Here is a 16,096-nt window from a genome sequence, read left to right on the forward strand (position 1 = left end):
CGTGTAGGGGGTATGCATCTGTGCACACTTATGTGTGGGATATACACATATGTGGGATATACATGTATGTGCATGTGTGTGTGTGTGTGTGCACGTGGAGGCCAGAGTCAACCTCGGGGTTGTTCCTTGGAAGTCATCACCTTGTTTTTTGAGATAGGGCCTCTCACTGACCTGGAGTTCACCAAGTAGGCTAGGCTGCCTGGCCAAGCAGCAGCAGGGTTCTGCCTGGCTCAGCCTCTCCAGGGCTGAGATTACAAGCATGTGCCACCATGCCTGGCTTTTTAGTGAGTGGCTTCTAGGGCCTCAAACTCAGGTCCTCATGTTGGCACAGAACGCACTTTGCTAACAGACCTATCTCCCAGCCCTTTATTTCACTCTTATTGCCCACGTTTGAGACATGTACTGAATTCCACTCCACAGGGAGGTACATCTCCAATGAGTTTGTGTAATGGCTGTTGGCAGAGCTGGGATGCAAACACAAGCTTGATCCAGTGCAGGTTCACAGCTCTGCCACTCTGCTGTTCCAGGGGCTGTAGCCGCTATGGCGTGGGTTAGAAGAGCCGCACACAGGCCACTTCCTCTCTTTCACCTTTCTTGACTTTCCACTCGGCCAGGACAGCTCCCATGTACTTTTTCAAGATCTTTATCTGCTCTTGCACTTGGGGGAACTTCCCAAGGCCACTTGGGGCACCCAAACATACCTCCAGTACTCCCCAGGAGAGGTGAGGGAAGGAGTTTTCCATGTGGTCACTGCATATGGGGTATGAGTCTCTTCTCCCTAGGACTCCCACCTCTTCCCCCATGGCCTGGGAAACCCCACCCAGGCCTTCTGATAAAAGCGGTGGGCAGCCATAGGATGGGGCAGGGAGAACTCTTGGCTTCATCAGACACACTGTGGTAGCTCCAGAGAGGCCTGACCCAGACACTCGTCACCATGAAGCTTATCACTGTGACCCTCATGTGCCTGCTGTTGGCTGCAGTGTGGCCACAAGATGTGGACAGCAAGAGCAGTGAGTGTGATGGGAGCCCTGTGTTTGTTCCTGGAGAGGGCAGGTGTCCAGGCAGGTGCTCTGTGGTGGAGTAGGGTTCACTGTGGCCGCACTGGCTCCATCTCTGCTCCTTCCTGAAGAGGAGGAATGGAGGCTCTGGATGGACTGGGAGCATCGTGCAAGGTGGAGAACCATGGGCCAGGGGGACCCATCTACTGCTTTGTGGGGAGCTCAGACCTGAACTCCATTATGATTCTTTTCCTCACCCCAGAACTGGGTAGTTGTAGAGACAGGGCTGGGCCAGTGTCTCCTGGATGTAGCGCCAAGGCCTGGATCTGTCCTAGGAGGGATTTTAGCTTTTTGAGAGGTGAGCCACCAGCTCCAACCTGTGAAGGTTCCACCTGCAGGTCTCCACCCTGCAGACTGCTGGAGGGGACCGTGAGGCTGTTCAGATCTAGCTGGAAGTCCTGAGGTCCAGAAGAAGTTCTGGGTCTAACCTCCATAGTGTGACAGATGACAGGCAGAGAGAGAGTCTGAAGGCAGAAGCAGGGACTCTAATAGCTACTGAACCCTGGGCAAGTCATTTGTCTTCTACAACATAGGTTTTTGGTTGACTAAATTGAGTTAGAGATGCCCATGGTCCAGGGAGAACACTGACCTAGCAAAGAACCTGAGGGGTTCTGTGAATAGTAAGGTGCAAGGAAGGAGCCAGGATTAGAATACAGGGCTGTTGGTGGTGGAATGTAGGGAGGGGAGTGTATACTAGTAGCATGTACAAAGAGGTGAGGGTCAGGGAGGTAGGGGATGTGGGAGTCTTGCAGGGGAGGGGGACTAGTGACCTCTTGGGAGCTGTTTCATTTGTTTCTGAGCTCCTTGTACATGGAGCAACTGGCCTCATGTCTGTAAACCAGGGACCACAATAGCCTGTGTGCATCGAGGTGACAGGTTCCCCAGGACGTAGGGTCCAGAGCCCCTGCACCCAAATACTGGGGCTTAGCTGTACGCTTGTGGTGGAAGGTGAGAACTGGAGCTTGTAGAAGTGGTATGAACAGTTTTACTTTAGGGATGGGGGTCTGGGTTGGGCCACCGGCCCAGGCTGGCTTATGGTTAGTGTCTCCGCCACCTGTTGATTTGCGCGCGCCTGAGTGTGTGTGTGTGTGTGTGTGTGTGTGTGAATCTGAACCCCAGTCTTTAGAGTGTTCAGAAATGGGAAGTTGCTGAGACAGGGACAGGGACACCGGCTGCGGTCCTCTGGATGTGGTCTGCATGCTTGGGCCTGTCCCGCGAGGGGCTTTGTGGGGTTTGTTTTTCAGTCCTGTCGGTGAGGGGCTGAGAAATGGGTGCTAGCTGTCTTTTGTGCTTCTTTTCTAGTGCACGTGTCCTCCTCTCGCTGCTGCTTCTCATTTCTGAAGAAAAAGCCTCAGCAGAAATTAATCCAGTGTTACAGACGAATCAGCTCCACCTGTCCCCATGCAGCAGTGGTGTGAGTGAGCACCTGCCCGCGGCTTCTCCCCCTGGGGCGGGAAACCGCCTGGCGGAATGAGAATAGCAGACACTAGATGGCGCTGCTCCACCAGAATAAGAGCTCTAAACCCAGCCAGCCAGGCCACGGAAACTGCAGTGCAGTACTGCAGCTGGACGCTAGGAGGAGCACCGGTCTTCCCAGCATTGATTTATGTTTCTCCTATCTCCACCGGGCTCCAGCTGTATATAATATACAAAAGCAACAGACGGTCCGGAGCGTTGGCTCAGTGGGTAGTGTTGCTTAAGCATGCTGACCCGAGTTTGTTGTATCCCCAGCGCCACGTAAAAAGCCAGGCAGGGGTGTGGGTGTTTGTAATCCCATGCTCTAGGTGAGAGGAGTGAGGCAGAGACAGGCAGACCCTGGGAGAACCCTGGCTAGCCAGTCTAGCCATAACAATAAGATCCAGGTTCAATGAGAGACCATGCCTTCGAAAATTAGATGGAAAATTGATTGAGGAAGAACCCTCACTGTCAACCTCTGGCTGCCACATGCATCTGCATACATACTGCATGCAGGTATACAACACACACACACACACACACACACACACACACACACGCACACAAAACCTCTGCATTTGCCAGCCTGTGGTCTTGGAAGACCTTGGATAAGGAATTTGTCCATACTTGGTGATCTGATTCTTCTCTGTGAAGAGGGCTAAGGAGATGCCTGCTCATAGGGTTAGTAAAAACCTGAGGCTCACACAGCATAAGCCAGCATTCTAAGGTACTTTTCTATCAGGAATCCTGCTGACCCTCTTGGGACACACATTTTTTGTTATGAGGAAAACTGAGGTTCCAAAAGGCAGAAATACTTTTCTAAGATCATCCAGATCATAAGAGGCAGAGTTTGGCTAGGGACTGAGCAATACTCAAGTTAGGATGTGGGCAGACAGAGAAGAAACATGCACGCACACGCACACACACACACACACACTCACACACACACACACACACCCCTCAGGAGCCTAGAACAATGAGTGGGTCCCAAAGGGACAGAGACACATACAAAGCCAGACAGAGAGTTCCTGAGGAGCTCTAGGATGGGGGAGTTTCATACCAGCTATTCATCAGGATGTCACCCACCTGTTTGTCCCACTCCTATACAGGGAATCCTAATCTCCAGGACAGAGTCCAGGGATCCCCTTAATAAGTTCCTGACACCCTGCGTGTGATGCCACCTTGTGAGCTGCAGATCTCATGCGCTTGGAGCCATTTCATTTACAAAGGGGAAGCTCAGGGGCCTCTAATCTCACAGAAGTGGAGATGAGGATGGAGCGGGTTCCCAGTGGGTGACTTGGTGGCTAAGTCCTTGCCTGTGATCTCTGTTCACAGATTTAGGCTGAAGAAAGGCAGAGAAAGCTGCGCCTCCAACACCACTGCATGGGTTCAAGATTACTTGCAGAAGGTGAAACCCTGCCTGCTGAGGTGAAGAGTTGCTGTGTCGCAGCACCCTGCTTCTGGAGACTGCAGTTTCACTTGTCCCCGAGCCTCCAACCACCACCATTTGCAGGCTCCTCTGCCCACCTTTGCAGGCTCACAGATCTCAGTCATGTGATAAGCTATGCTGTGGCACTTTATCTGGTTAAATTATGGAATCTTCAACTACTCCTGCCTGTGTTTCTTGGACATCATGGGGAGGGATATCAGGGGGTGGACTTGACCCGCACTGCTAGAACACAGGGGCTGGAGGGCTGAGGAGGGGAGGGAGACATATTGGACCTGGTCTTCGGACAAACCACAGTACAATTGATATATAACTCACTGTCTTCCAGCACTGCCTTTGTCCTAGGGTAAGCTTTGACTCAGGCTGTGGTATGACCTCTGCTCCAGGTTTAGTAGCTGAAAGAGACAGAGTGGGGATAATCAGTTGAGTCCAGGGCTGGGTCTACATTGGGGTTCGGGGCCTTCTCCCTCCCTGCCCTCCTCTGGAGGGATGATTGTCATTCTGTTCCCTAGCTGTGTGGGGGGGAGCATGTGTGTGCATGTAAGATGTTACCAGTTCCGGTTTATAGATGAGATGATCCAAGTCTGGAGAGGAACACAGAGAATGTCAGGGTCAAAACTTCAGGCTGGCAGAGGGCATGGGGAAGTTTAGATGTCTGGAGTAGGGGCTGGAGAGATGGCTCAGTCGTTAAGAGCACTGGCTGCTCTTGCAGAGGACCAGGTTCCCAACACCCACATGGCAATTAAGAACCAGGGATAACTCCAGTTCCAGGGAATCTGATGCCCTCTTTTGGTTTCTGTGGGCATTGCAGAATACAGGTGCACTCACATACTCATACAGGTAAAATAAAATAAAGATGAACTTAGATAATTTCAAAGGAAGATGACTGGAATAGGCCCAGGAGAGAGACTTCAGGCAGGAGTGGACGGTCTGGACGGAAAGGAATGGCAGTGTGCCATGAACACGAAACAAAAGGCCTCAGAGCAGAGACGCACATGTTGGAGGCATTGTTCTAGCCTAGTCCCCCAAGCACTGGGAGGAGATCTGACTAACCATATAGACAGAGCCCAGCAACATCCCATTACCTCTGCCGTGCTTCATTATCCACCTGACCCCAGAGCTCCCCCTACTAGTTGAACGTTATCCCTGAAGAAGACATACATTTTCTGCAAAACTTGAGGGACCCTCTTACGGCATTTGCTATCCTGTTGCATATTTAGCAAACCTCATATTCATAATGTGTTGACTCCCTAAGACACCGTGTCCTTTCACTTTTCCTTCAGGCACACAGTTCGACCCTGAAAACTGGAAGAAAACCTACCCTGCTTACAAGGTCAAGGACTGGGGCTCAGGGTCAAGAATCAACTTGTTCTAGGCCTTGCTTTTAATAAACATGTTTGAACTGAGGGTGTAGTTTAATAGTAAAACACTTACTTAGTATGCACAAAGCCCTGGGTCCAATGCCCAGCCCCATGAAAACAGACCAAAATATAATCCAAACCAGTAAGAATTCAAACAATAGTAAGCATTCCTAAAGATACTCTATGTTTCCTATTAGAAACAGTCACATTATTCCAGAGTATAATGGGAAGGCTGGGAGGAGGATGAAACTACTACTTCTCGCTTTCTGGTGGGGTCTTGGTATGAGTGGAAAAACAGGTCCTCAGGGGTGAGGTTCTGGTCCAGGTGTTGCAGTGTCTTCGACCCACTTCTGCTGGGGATGGACACACTTGTCTAGTGAGGGGTGGAAGCTGGGGATGGAGAGCCACAGTTAAAAGGAGCCCTCTGAGGATGCCCCTGAAGTCCATTCACATCTCCAAGTGGGCCCACCAGTGCAGGCAAAAGGTTGCATTGGTGTATGGAAAGAATGATCCTCCAGAGGAGGCTGATGTTCTATGTGACCCATCTGAAACCCCCCTGGTGAGAGATTGTGACCACTCAAGGGGCAGGGCAATAGTGGGAAGTTCCCAGGCCTCTCTGGGCACATCTGTACTATAATAAGGGGAGGCTTAGATTTTATATTCAGCCTTGGACCACTGTCTGGTTGGCATCTGCCTTCTAAGGAAGAGGTGGGGAGGCATTAGTAAGCAAGGCTTTTCTATGATGTGACTTCCTACCCATGTGACAGCCTCCTGGGGACAGGTGTTGCTGAGCTGATGGCTCTTCAGCTCTCTCAAGGGGATTCTTCCTGTAAAGCAGGAAGCGTTCAGGGCCTGGCCATAGCTGGAAATAAGAGCACAGAGAAAAGGCTTTGAGGGGCGTGCAAGGTTTCTCATGTGGGTTGCAACAGCATCATCCATAGGACAAGGCAAAGTGAGGCAGAGGCAGCTCTGATCCATCCTATGTCTGGAGCTCCTGCATTAGGCCGAGGTTGTGTGAGGCCTGTGACCTGTGACTCAGGATCTCAAACTCTTTTTCATTGGCTGCATGATGGGGGTGCATCCTTGGCACCTGGGGAAGATTGAGGCATGGTCAATGGACAGGTCCTGGATACAGCCCCAGATCTGCAGAACTTGGGATGATCAGAGGCACCACAGAAACAGCTATGGGTTTGGCTTTGAAAGCCCTGTAGGCAGCCAGCCAAGGATCTGTTCGTGCTTCCTTCCTCCAATGTGAGAAAAGGAAACCATGAAAGAAGGCGGTGCAGAGGGTTTTCCCACGCTATATGCTCAGTTTTGAGCACACCTTTAGTATGATGTCCATTTGACAGATGAAGAAATTGAGGCACAGAGAGATTAATAAAACTTGCCCACAGCCTCATTGGAAGAAAGAGGTGAAGCTGGAGGGTTAAGCTAGCCAGTTTTCACTTAATCATCAAAGCTCTTTCAGACTTCCATGTAGCTATGTCTTTTTTCAAGCCAAGTTGAATGTGGAAGCCCAATATGTGGGCAGATCTGATTAGGCTCTGATGATGACAGGGGCTTTCCAAACCACACATTGGATGCCATGCCACCAACCATGTATTTCTGCCCTTCAGGCTGAGGGGGAGGACACGGTTCCCTTGCTTTGGGAATACCAAGTGCTGGAGCCACTGAGGGGAGAGGGTAAGGTGGGCGCTCTGCTGTCCTTCTAGGAGCTGCTTTAGAAGAGGATGGACCAGAGAAGCTGGAGCTGGGGCTGAAGGTGCTGCAGCAGGGCAGGGAGAGCCTGGATGGGGCTTCTGCCCGAGTGTGCCTGTCATCGCACACACCTCATTGCAAGACGTTGATCCTTCCTGCAACGTTCTTCCTGGTACCTCCACTCTCACAAAACAAGCCTTTCCACTCTAGCAAAGCAAGCCCAGTGAAAGGAAAAGGAAGTTAAGGGAAGGAAATAAAAAGAAACAACAACCAGAAAGAATACGGTAGACCCAAAGCAGGATGCTTGCCAAATCTAGGTCTAAATATAAGCTCCCCTGAGACTAGAGAAAAGACACCGGCTGATATAAGTAGTGAGAATGTCATCCCAGAGCCCGAAGATGCCAAAAGATAATAAGAACCTCATACCAATGAATTTAGTTTAGAGGAAATGGATGTTTTCCCCCAAAATTTAACTTATCAGATTGCAAGAAGAAATGGAAAAAAATAGTTCTAAAGCTATTAAGTAAATGGAATCTGTAATTGAAAATCTTCCCAAACATATCCTTGAGGCTCAGAAGGTCTTAACAGCTAATTCCCTCAAGCTTTGAGGGAACATATCATTCCCAACTTGTGTAAACTCTTCCAGAGAATATCAGCTGTGTGTATGCAGTTCAACTCACTGTTCAGTGAATTTGACAAAACTTTGACAGAAAAACATTTGCCAAAGCCACGTGAGAAAAAAAAATCACAAGCTTGTCCTTTCAGACACACATATGGGCTCTGACAAGGGTGTTGCTGGCCTCTGGCTTCGGCCTGGGTAGAGGCTCTGGGGGTGGCCTTGGGACTTTGGAAGGAAGGAAAGCTAAGGGTTGTCTCCATGTGTGCCTCAACCAACAGCTTTAGCATCTCTCAAGTTGGCTGTCCGTGGCTTTGCTTACACAGGTGTGGGAAACAAGCTGTAACCACAGTTATTACCTTAGATTACCAAAGTACACCATGGCTTTTCTGTCCCCATCCACATCTTTGTAAATAACTTCTCTATCAAGTCCTTTTCAAGTGATTCCAGTTTAAGGGTCGTCTATTTCTTTTTGGAACTCTGAATGACCTGAAAGTTTTGACCCAGAAGTGGTCCTGGGTAATAGATTTCTCTAATGGGATTGGATTTCTCATATGTTTGAGACACACAATAGGTCACAATCTACTACTACCATTACCCCAGTAGTAGCACAGCATGTGGTGTCTGAAACAGCCTTCCAGGGATCCTGATATACAACATCCTGAATTCCAGCATCTCCCACCTTTCCAACTCTGCCGTAGTTGAAGGGGAAAGAAAAACTTTCCATGCTATAAACAGGTTAAAATAATTCATGTCCATCAAACCAACCGTACAGAGGATCCTGGAGGAAATATTTGGACAGAAGGGAGGAATAAGCATAGCCAAGAGCTACAGAAAGAAAGCAAATGAAGCCATAATTATGGAAATGCAGAATAGGACTAAGTGCAAACAGCAAAAGCAAACTCAAAGTGACAGCAATCAAAATACACTTTCAACAATAAGTTTAAACACTAATGACTTGAACTCCCCAATCAAAAGACAAAGGTAATTGAATAAGAAACAAAATTCATCTTTTTGCTGTCAACAGAAAAACACAGCTTACCTTCAAGGAGAGATACAACCTTACAATGAAAGGATGAAGAACAGCATTCCGAGCAAATGGGGCCAGGAAACAAGCAGGAGTTGCTGTTCTAATATCTAATAAAGTAGACTTCAAACTAAGATTAATCAGAGGAGATAAAGGACATTTTATTCTGATTAACAGAACAATTTACCAAGAAAACATTACAGTCCTAAACACATACACACCCAAACTATGACCCACCCAATTTCATTAAAATGTTAATATTGGACTTCAAGACACATATTAAACTCAGTCATAGTAGGTAACTGCAATACCCCAGTTCCTCCAGCAGACAGATTATATGGACAAAAAATAAGCTTCGAAACAATGGAATTAAATGACATTATACATCAGATGGATCTCAAAGATATCTACAGAAAATTCCACCTAAACATGACAGAACATACATTCCACTCAGCATCTCATGGAAGTGTCTCTGAAATCAACCACATACTAGGGTGCAAAACAAACCTAAACAAATACAGGAAAGTTGAAATACCGTGTATTCTCTCTGACCACAGTGCAATAGGTCCTAAAACCAACAGCAAAGAATATCTAGCAATTACACAAAATGATGGAATTTAAATAGCACACTACTGAATGATTAATGGGTCAAAGAAGAAATAGGGAAAGAAGTAATTTCTGGAAATAAATGAAACTTACCACAACATAGCAAAACCGCTGGAACACATTAAGAGGAGTCCTAAGAAGGAATTTTATAAATCTAAGTGCTACACACACACACACACACAAATCAGAAAGAGCACAAATAAACGACTTAACGATGCATTTCAAGAATTTTGGAAAACAAGAACAAACCAAACCCAAATCCAATAGAAGGAAAGAAATAATAAAAATCAAATCAGAAATGAATGAAATAGACAAAATAATACAAAGAATCAACAAATATAAGAGATAGTTCTTTGAAAAGATATACAAGATAGACAGACCCTTAGCCCAATTAATAAAAAGAAAGAAAGGAAGAGGAGATCCAAATTAACAGACTCAGAGATGAAAAGGAATCATCACAACAGGCACCAAAAACCCCCCATAATATTATAAGTGAATACTTTAAAAGCCTATGCTCAATTAAGAGGACCTAAAAGAAATGGATTAATTTCTAGATTCATTTGAACCATCAAAGTTAAACCAAGAATAGATCAACAACTTAAGCAGACTCACAACAAATAGAAAGATGCAACAGTAATAAAAAGCCTTCTGATTAAAAAAAAAAAAATGCCAGGTCCAGATATATTCGCAGTAGAATTCTACCAGACTCTCAAAGAATAACTGATATTTCTTAAATTACTGAAAAAGAGACAGAAACAGAAGTGCTTCCAAACCCCTTCTACAAAGCCAGTATTTCTCTAATAACAAGTCCAATTCAAGTAAAAGACACAACAGAAAAGAAAACTATAAGCCAATAAATATCCCTTATTTATTGACCTTAGATGCAAAAATTCTCAATAAAATACTTGCAAACTGAATATAAGACTCTATCAAAAAGCTCATCCACTATGATCAAATTGACTCTATCCCAGAGATTTGGGGACGGTTTAATGTATGTAAGTCAATAAACATAATAAATCATATAAATGAACATAAGGACAAAAATTTTATGGCCATCTCAATAGACACAGAAAAGGCCTTTGATAAAATTCAGCATGCATTCATGATAAAAGCCCTAGAAAGAATAAGGCTGAAGGGAGCATTCCTCAGCACAACAAAGGCTATATAAAACAAATCCACAGCCAACATTATTCTAAAAATGGAGAATAACTTAGAGAAATTCCATTAAAATCAAGAACAACACAAGGCTGTCCACTATTCACACTCCTTTTCAATAGTGCTTGAGGCCCTAGCTACAGCAACAAGACAAGAGAAGGAGATTAAAGGAGTATTAATAAGGAAAGAAGAAGGCAAATCATCCCTGTTTTCAGATGTGGATCTAAAAGATCCCAAAAAATTCAACCAGAAAACTTCTAAAAATCATTAACACTTTCAGCAAATTGGCAGGATAGAAATTCAACTTACAAAACCCACTAGTAACCTTTCTATATACCAATAACAAGCACGCTGTGGAAGAGTTCATGGAATCACTCCCCTTCACAACTGCTAAAAGAAAATATGTAGGAATAAACCCAACCAAGGAAAACTTTGACAGTGAAAACTTTAATGTCCAAAGAAAGAGAATGAGGAAGACGCTGGACGATGGAAAGACCTCCCATGCTCCTGGATTGCTAGAATTAGTATTGTGAAAATAGTATTCTACTGCAAGCAATTTACACATTCAGTGCAATTTTAATCAAAATCCTAGAGACATTCTTCACGGAAATAGGAAAAGAGATCTTAAACCTCCCAGAGAAGCACAGAACCCCTTAGAGCGTCTAAGCTACCCTCATCAAAAAGAATAGTGCTGGTTTCGAGTTGTACTACAGAGCCATCGTAATGAAACCAGCATGTTAGTGGCTCCCAAATCAGGCACATCAATATTTTCTTTAGACTTTGGTATTATTTTTCTGGTCTTTAATGATTTTATTGTCTTCAGATTCAGTTACCGAGTTAGGGCCTTTGTAGGCATCATTCTGCCTTGCTCTTTCTGGTTTCTTGTGTTTCTGCATTGCAATTTGTGCGTCCCTTAGAATGATGGCTCTTCTGGTTTTGCGCGCATTGCATCTCAATGTGCAGCTTTCTCTCCAGGTCTCACTCTCTGCTCCCACCCAGAGGAGAGTAACAACAGCAACTCAAAGAGAAGCCAGATACTTAGTGATAGGGTTCAGATCCAGGCAACCCCAGACCCAGAAACCACAAGGCCCCTAAAAGGAACTGGGTCAACCAACTCCCAGCCACCTGCAAGTTAACAAAAGCAGCTCTGGGAAATTAATGATGAATGTATTGTGATCACCAGAGCATGTCCCACAGGCTGACAAACAGGTTTCCCAAACCCTTAGCTGCAATTAATTCCTGGAACCCTGTAATTGTAGAAAGCATGTTTTACAGTAGATATTTTCCTTGATAAGTTTCACCAGGTACAGACCCCCACACCCTCCCTGAGCAAGCATCCCCCACAGTCCCAAACAGCAGAGAAATATTCTTTTTTTCCACATTCTGTCCCTTTATAAGCTACCCCTTTGCAGCCATTAGGCTGCTGGTTCTTCCTCACACCTCAGTTGAGGACCAGCCCCTCCGCCAAATCCAATTAAACTCTCACTTTGCCAGAGTCCTCTTTGTTTCTGTTTCGTGGTGATCCTGACCCCAGCCACCTTTTTATCTAACACTTAGATGCATTACAAAAGGTAATAACTACACTACCAGGAGGCAGAAAAGAAAGGATGCCATATACTTACAGTAGAAACTAGGAATTGGAAAATTAGTAAAGGTAAAAGTATTAGTAGTCAAGTGATAAAGGGTTATAGGGAAAGGAAAAAAGAAAGAAGCGAGAGAAGAGGAGAAAAAAGGATGTCAGATGACAGCATGGGGGAACACAGTGGAGCAGAGAGAAAGAGCAATGGAAAGGACCAGTTCTTCCTTCCGGAGGAGACAGAGGGTGAAGAGGTTCCACATTTCCTAAGCCTTTCTTCAGTTTACCTCCTGCGGTGAGGAGGAAGGTATTGGATCATTTTCTCTCTGAAGCCCAAATAGGCTCCAGCAGAAAGGGCTGTTTATGGCTGAGTTCTGCCTTGCTTTCTCACCACAGGCACACGCTACTGTGACACCTGGGGACCTCCTGCTCGGATGTGCCTTTGCACCAGAGTCACTCTGCCTGCTTGAGCATGAGTGTGGGAGATAAGCCAAGCAGTGCTTGCATTTCCAGGAAGTACCTCTAGGGCTATGAGAAAAGAAAGTTCCTGAACCATAATTTATGTCTCACTGGAGAGTGAGGGACAAGTGGCCACACTGGTTTGTCTGAGCTCATATTGTGTATTCACATGTAGTTGGAGACACTTTTTTTTTCCTAGAAGTCTGGCTGCTGTTCCCAAATATGCACGCACTCCCTGTTTACTCTGTAACCCAGCCTGTACATCCTACATTGGAAATCAGTGCTCAGGAATCTGTATCCAAGTCACAGCTAGTTCCACTGATTACCAGGGTGGTTGATCACTTGTCTAGTGCAGAGGGGAAGTCTGTGAGCCAGAGACATAAAGATGGAGAAGCTTCTTCTCTCCATGGGTGAAAGGTTTGGCTATAAGCCCTTTTTGTAAGACCATTCCCCTTTCACATCACCAGTGAGAAAGCTAGGGCATGCAGGGCTCCTCCTCCAGGGTTTGCCTGCTGTGAGCATCACAAGCCTCCCTCCTTTTCTGTATTTTTATGGAGTGCCAGGTTGTATACCCGTGGAGCTTGCTGTGACTTTCCTTTTCTGTTTCTGCTTTTAGCCCTCCTGGGAGCATAACTCTCCTCCCTTTCTGTCAAGCATCCAGTGTTAAAGTATTGTTTATTTTACAGATCTACAGTTCAGTATTTCTGGATTTCCTCTGGTCGCTGTCTACTGTTTACTGTTGAACTCTTGTCCCTTACACATCACATGCCTCTTCCTGCTACCACATATGTTTCAGGCCTGCAGAGATGCAGGAAATGATGGATGTCTAAGCTATGCTGTGCTTTCTGAGCTGGGCAATTTTAATGACCCACCGTCTTAGATAACGATTCTGTAGAGCTGGTTAATTTACACAATGCCATGGTTTTATGATATTCGTTTATCTGCTAAGTCTGTGTTTCAGAAATAACTTCTTGGAAGTCCTGATATGTAACAGGTTCCAATGAAGGCTGTTAAGGGAAATAGAGTAGAGGCACCTGCTATTCCAGACCTCAGTGTACCTCCGCTCCTCTCTCATGCTGTAAGGAAGATCAGGATAAAGCCAGCTTTGTGTTTCACAGCATACAGATCTTACTGCTCAAGTGGCCAATGGAAAGTAGAGGGAGCCAGCACTTACTGGCATTCTCAATGCCCGAGAGACTGGGTCTCTCCACAAAAGGCAGGCCTTGCAGGCACTGACAGTGTCATTCGGTTGATGGAGGGGACAAGTCCATCTGTCACCCATGAGAACAGAAAATCCCAATGTCTTTCTTCTTCTTCTATACGGTGACCACTCCTAACTCTGTCCTTGTTTAAAATGTCTCTTTCATTTTTGAAATCCTTCCTTCCATCTGGTCCAAACAAGAATCAGTTGGCATCTGGTTTCATTCATGCCTCATTCATGAAGACCAGGCTCTGGAGATCTCATAAGGGACCAAACCTTACTTTACTCTAAGAAATGAAGGTATCTTACTGGGCATTCTCTAGGCCAGCATGCAGTCAAAAATGAGCACTTACCCATGATGCCAAGAGTCTAAGAAGGGGGCCATGCACTGTCAGAGGGTCATCACACAGGAATGAACTGCAGTTGTTTCAGGGGATTTGAGGCACATGATCTTCCTTCCTAATGGAGACTCGGCATCTCGTGTTACCCATTTATGTGTTTGCAGTTTCTGGCCTTTGTTTTGGGGAAACTCACAGAGTGGCTGCCTGCAGCTGCCTATTCCCAGAGGCCAACGGGACACACTGACAGAGATGACCTTGTACTCAGCACAGGCTACAATGGAGAATGAGTACAGAGGCCAGAGCCTTTCTGTCGGGCGCTGTTCTATAGAAACAATTTTATGTTTTTAAAAATAGCATTTACTGTTTAAGGTACTTGAAAAATACAATTTGCACACTCAAAATTTACGTAGAACTTTAGTAGAAATTTTTATGTTCTTTTTTTTCCACAGGAAAATATTAGGAATTTCATGAGATATAAGCTGGTAAGCTGGTATAACTTTGTTAGAGTTATGCCAAAATAGTGTCAAAAGTCATTTTGTAACTTTCACTAACTTCATTTCCTAATGGCTATTGAACAGAAGTGGTACAACTTACCTAGACCATACTCTGCTACTAGCATGGGGTCTGCTTTCCTGGGATGTTGAGTGATGCGTAAGCCATCCTTATCATATTGCTTCCCTCGTAGTCATAGGAATGGGCTTGCTTAATCAATATGATGAATAATCTCAGGCTATAATTTTAGTACACTTATATATTACATATGCAGTAAAATTCACAGATCTTATATGTTGGTTAATTTCTAATTTTTTCTTTGTGCGTATGTATGTGCTATGTGTGTGTGTGTGTGGTTTATGTACACATGGGTGTGTAGGTGCATGAACCTATGCTTGTGCATAGAAACCAGAGGGGTATGTTGGGTATTCTGCTCTGTCCTCTGCTTTATTCCTGAGGCAGAGTCTCTCACTGAATCTGGAGCTATATTGGAGGCCAGCAAGCCCCAGGGGATTGGATCATCCTGCCTCTACCCTCTCCCCCTCCAACCCCTAGCAACTAGGGTTACAGGCCAGCACATGGTCACAACCAGTTTTTTATGTGGGTGCTGGGATCTAAACTCAGGTCCTCAGGCTTGTGCAGCAAGACCTCTTACCCACTGAGTCATTGCTCCAGGCCTGGTTAATTTCTAATCTATGTTTATAAGACATTTCCACTGCCGCCATCACCTGTGACAGGTCTCTGTTGGTTCCTAGGCAATGCTCTGCTTTACAGGGGTCAGCACCATCGTGACTTCTGCCATCAATTGTCTGGTTTTGAAATTCGTATATTAACAGAATCATATGGAAGGCATTGTTTGTATCTGCAGTCTTACATTCCATGTAATATTTTTCTTAAAACTATGGCGGAAAGATTGCAAGAGCCAGGGCTGGTTCATGAATACAGGGAGGTGGAGGCCTCGCCACAGGCTCCCTGTATTCATGGGAGCCTGTGGCAGCGGTGGCATCAAGCATGGGACCCATGTCAGCTCAATTAAACAAGGGCCCAAAGAACATGGGACCCATGGGACCCATGGGACCCATGGGACCCATGTCAGCTCAATTAAACAAGGGCCCAAAGAGGAGGTGAGAAATAGATGGTGGGCTGGCACTAGATTGAGAACTATTTGAGACTGATTGCTGCTGGGTAAGGGAGAGTGTGACTTACATACAACCACTGGGTGGGCTGACTAGACTCTGGTGGACACATTTACATGGGAGGACATTTGAGTACAAACACCTGAATGCATAGGACTCAGCATGTATGACAGAGGGCATAGGGTTCGGTGGGGAGATGGGGGAGGCATGGATGGGGGAGATCTCTGGATTCGAGTGGGAAATGTGTGAAATTTAAAAAACTCAATAAAAAGTAAAAAAAGAGAAACCTATGAGAGTTGTTTTCTTCTTTTTGCTAGGTAGTATTCCATCTTATGAGTATGCCAGAGTTTGTAGATTCACTCTCTAGATGTTTGGGATGCCTTTGACTTGAGCTGTTTTGAAGAGTTGTGGGCACTCCTGTCCATCATTTGTTCACTTATGGACTCATTTCTCTTATACATTCATGAA

The 16,096-nt window shown here is 45.6% G+C and overlaps 1 protein-coding gene across 1 annotated transcript; it reads left to right on the forward strand.

The window, feature by feature from the left end:
• The first annotated feature begins 934 nt into the window (after window positions 1-934).
• Window positions 935-3,945, forward strand: Ccl1 (C-C motif chemokine ligand 1). Its single transcript, XM_008848193.1, has 3 exons — window positions 935-1,010; window positions 2,361-2,472; window positions 3,849-3,945. The coding sequence occupies exons 1-3, from the start codon at window positions 935-937 to the stop codon at window positions 3,943-3,945; spliced, it is 285 nt and encodes a 94-aa protein (XP_008846415.1).
• Window positions 3,946-16,096: the final 12,151 nt, after the last annotated feature.

The sequence above is a fragment of the Nannospalax galili genome, unplaced genomic scaffold (genome assembly GCF_000622305.1).
Source record: "Nannospalax galili isolate Female #2095 unplaced genomic scaffold, S.galili_v1.0 scaffold363, whole genome shotgun sequence".
In the NCBI taxonomy this organism is placed as follows: domain Eukaryota; kingdom Metazoa; phylum Chordata; class Mammalia; order Rodentia; family Spalacidae; genus Nannospalax; species Nannospalax galili.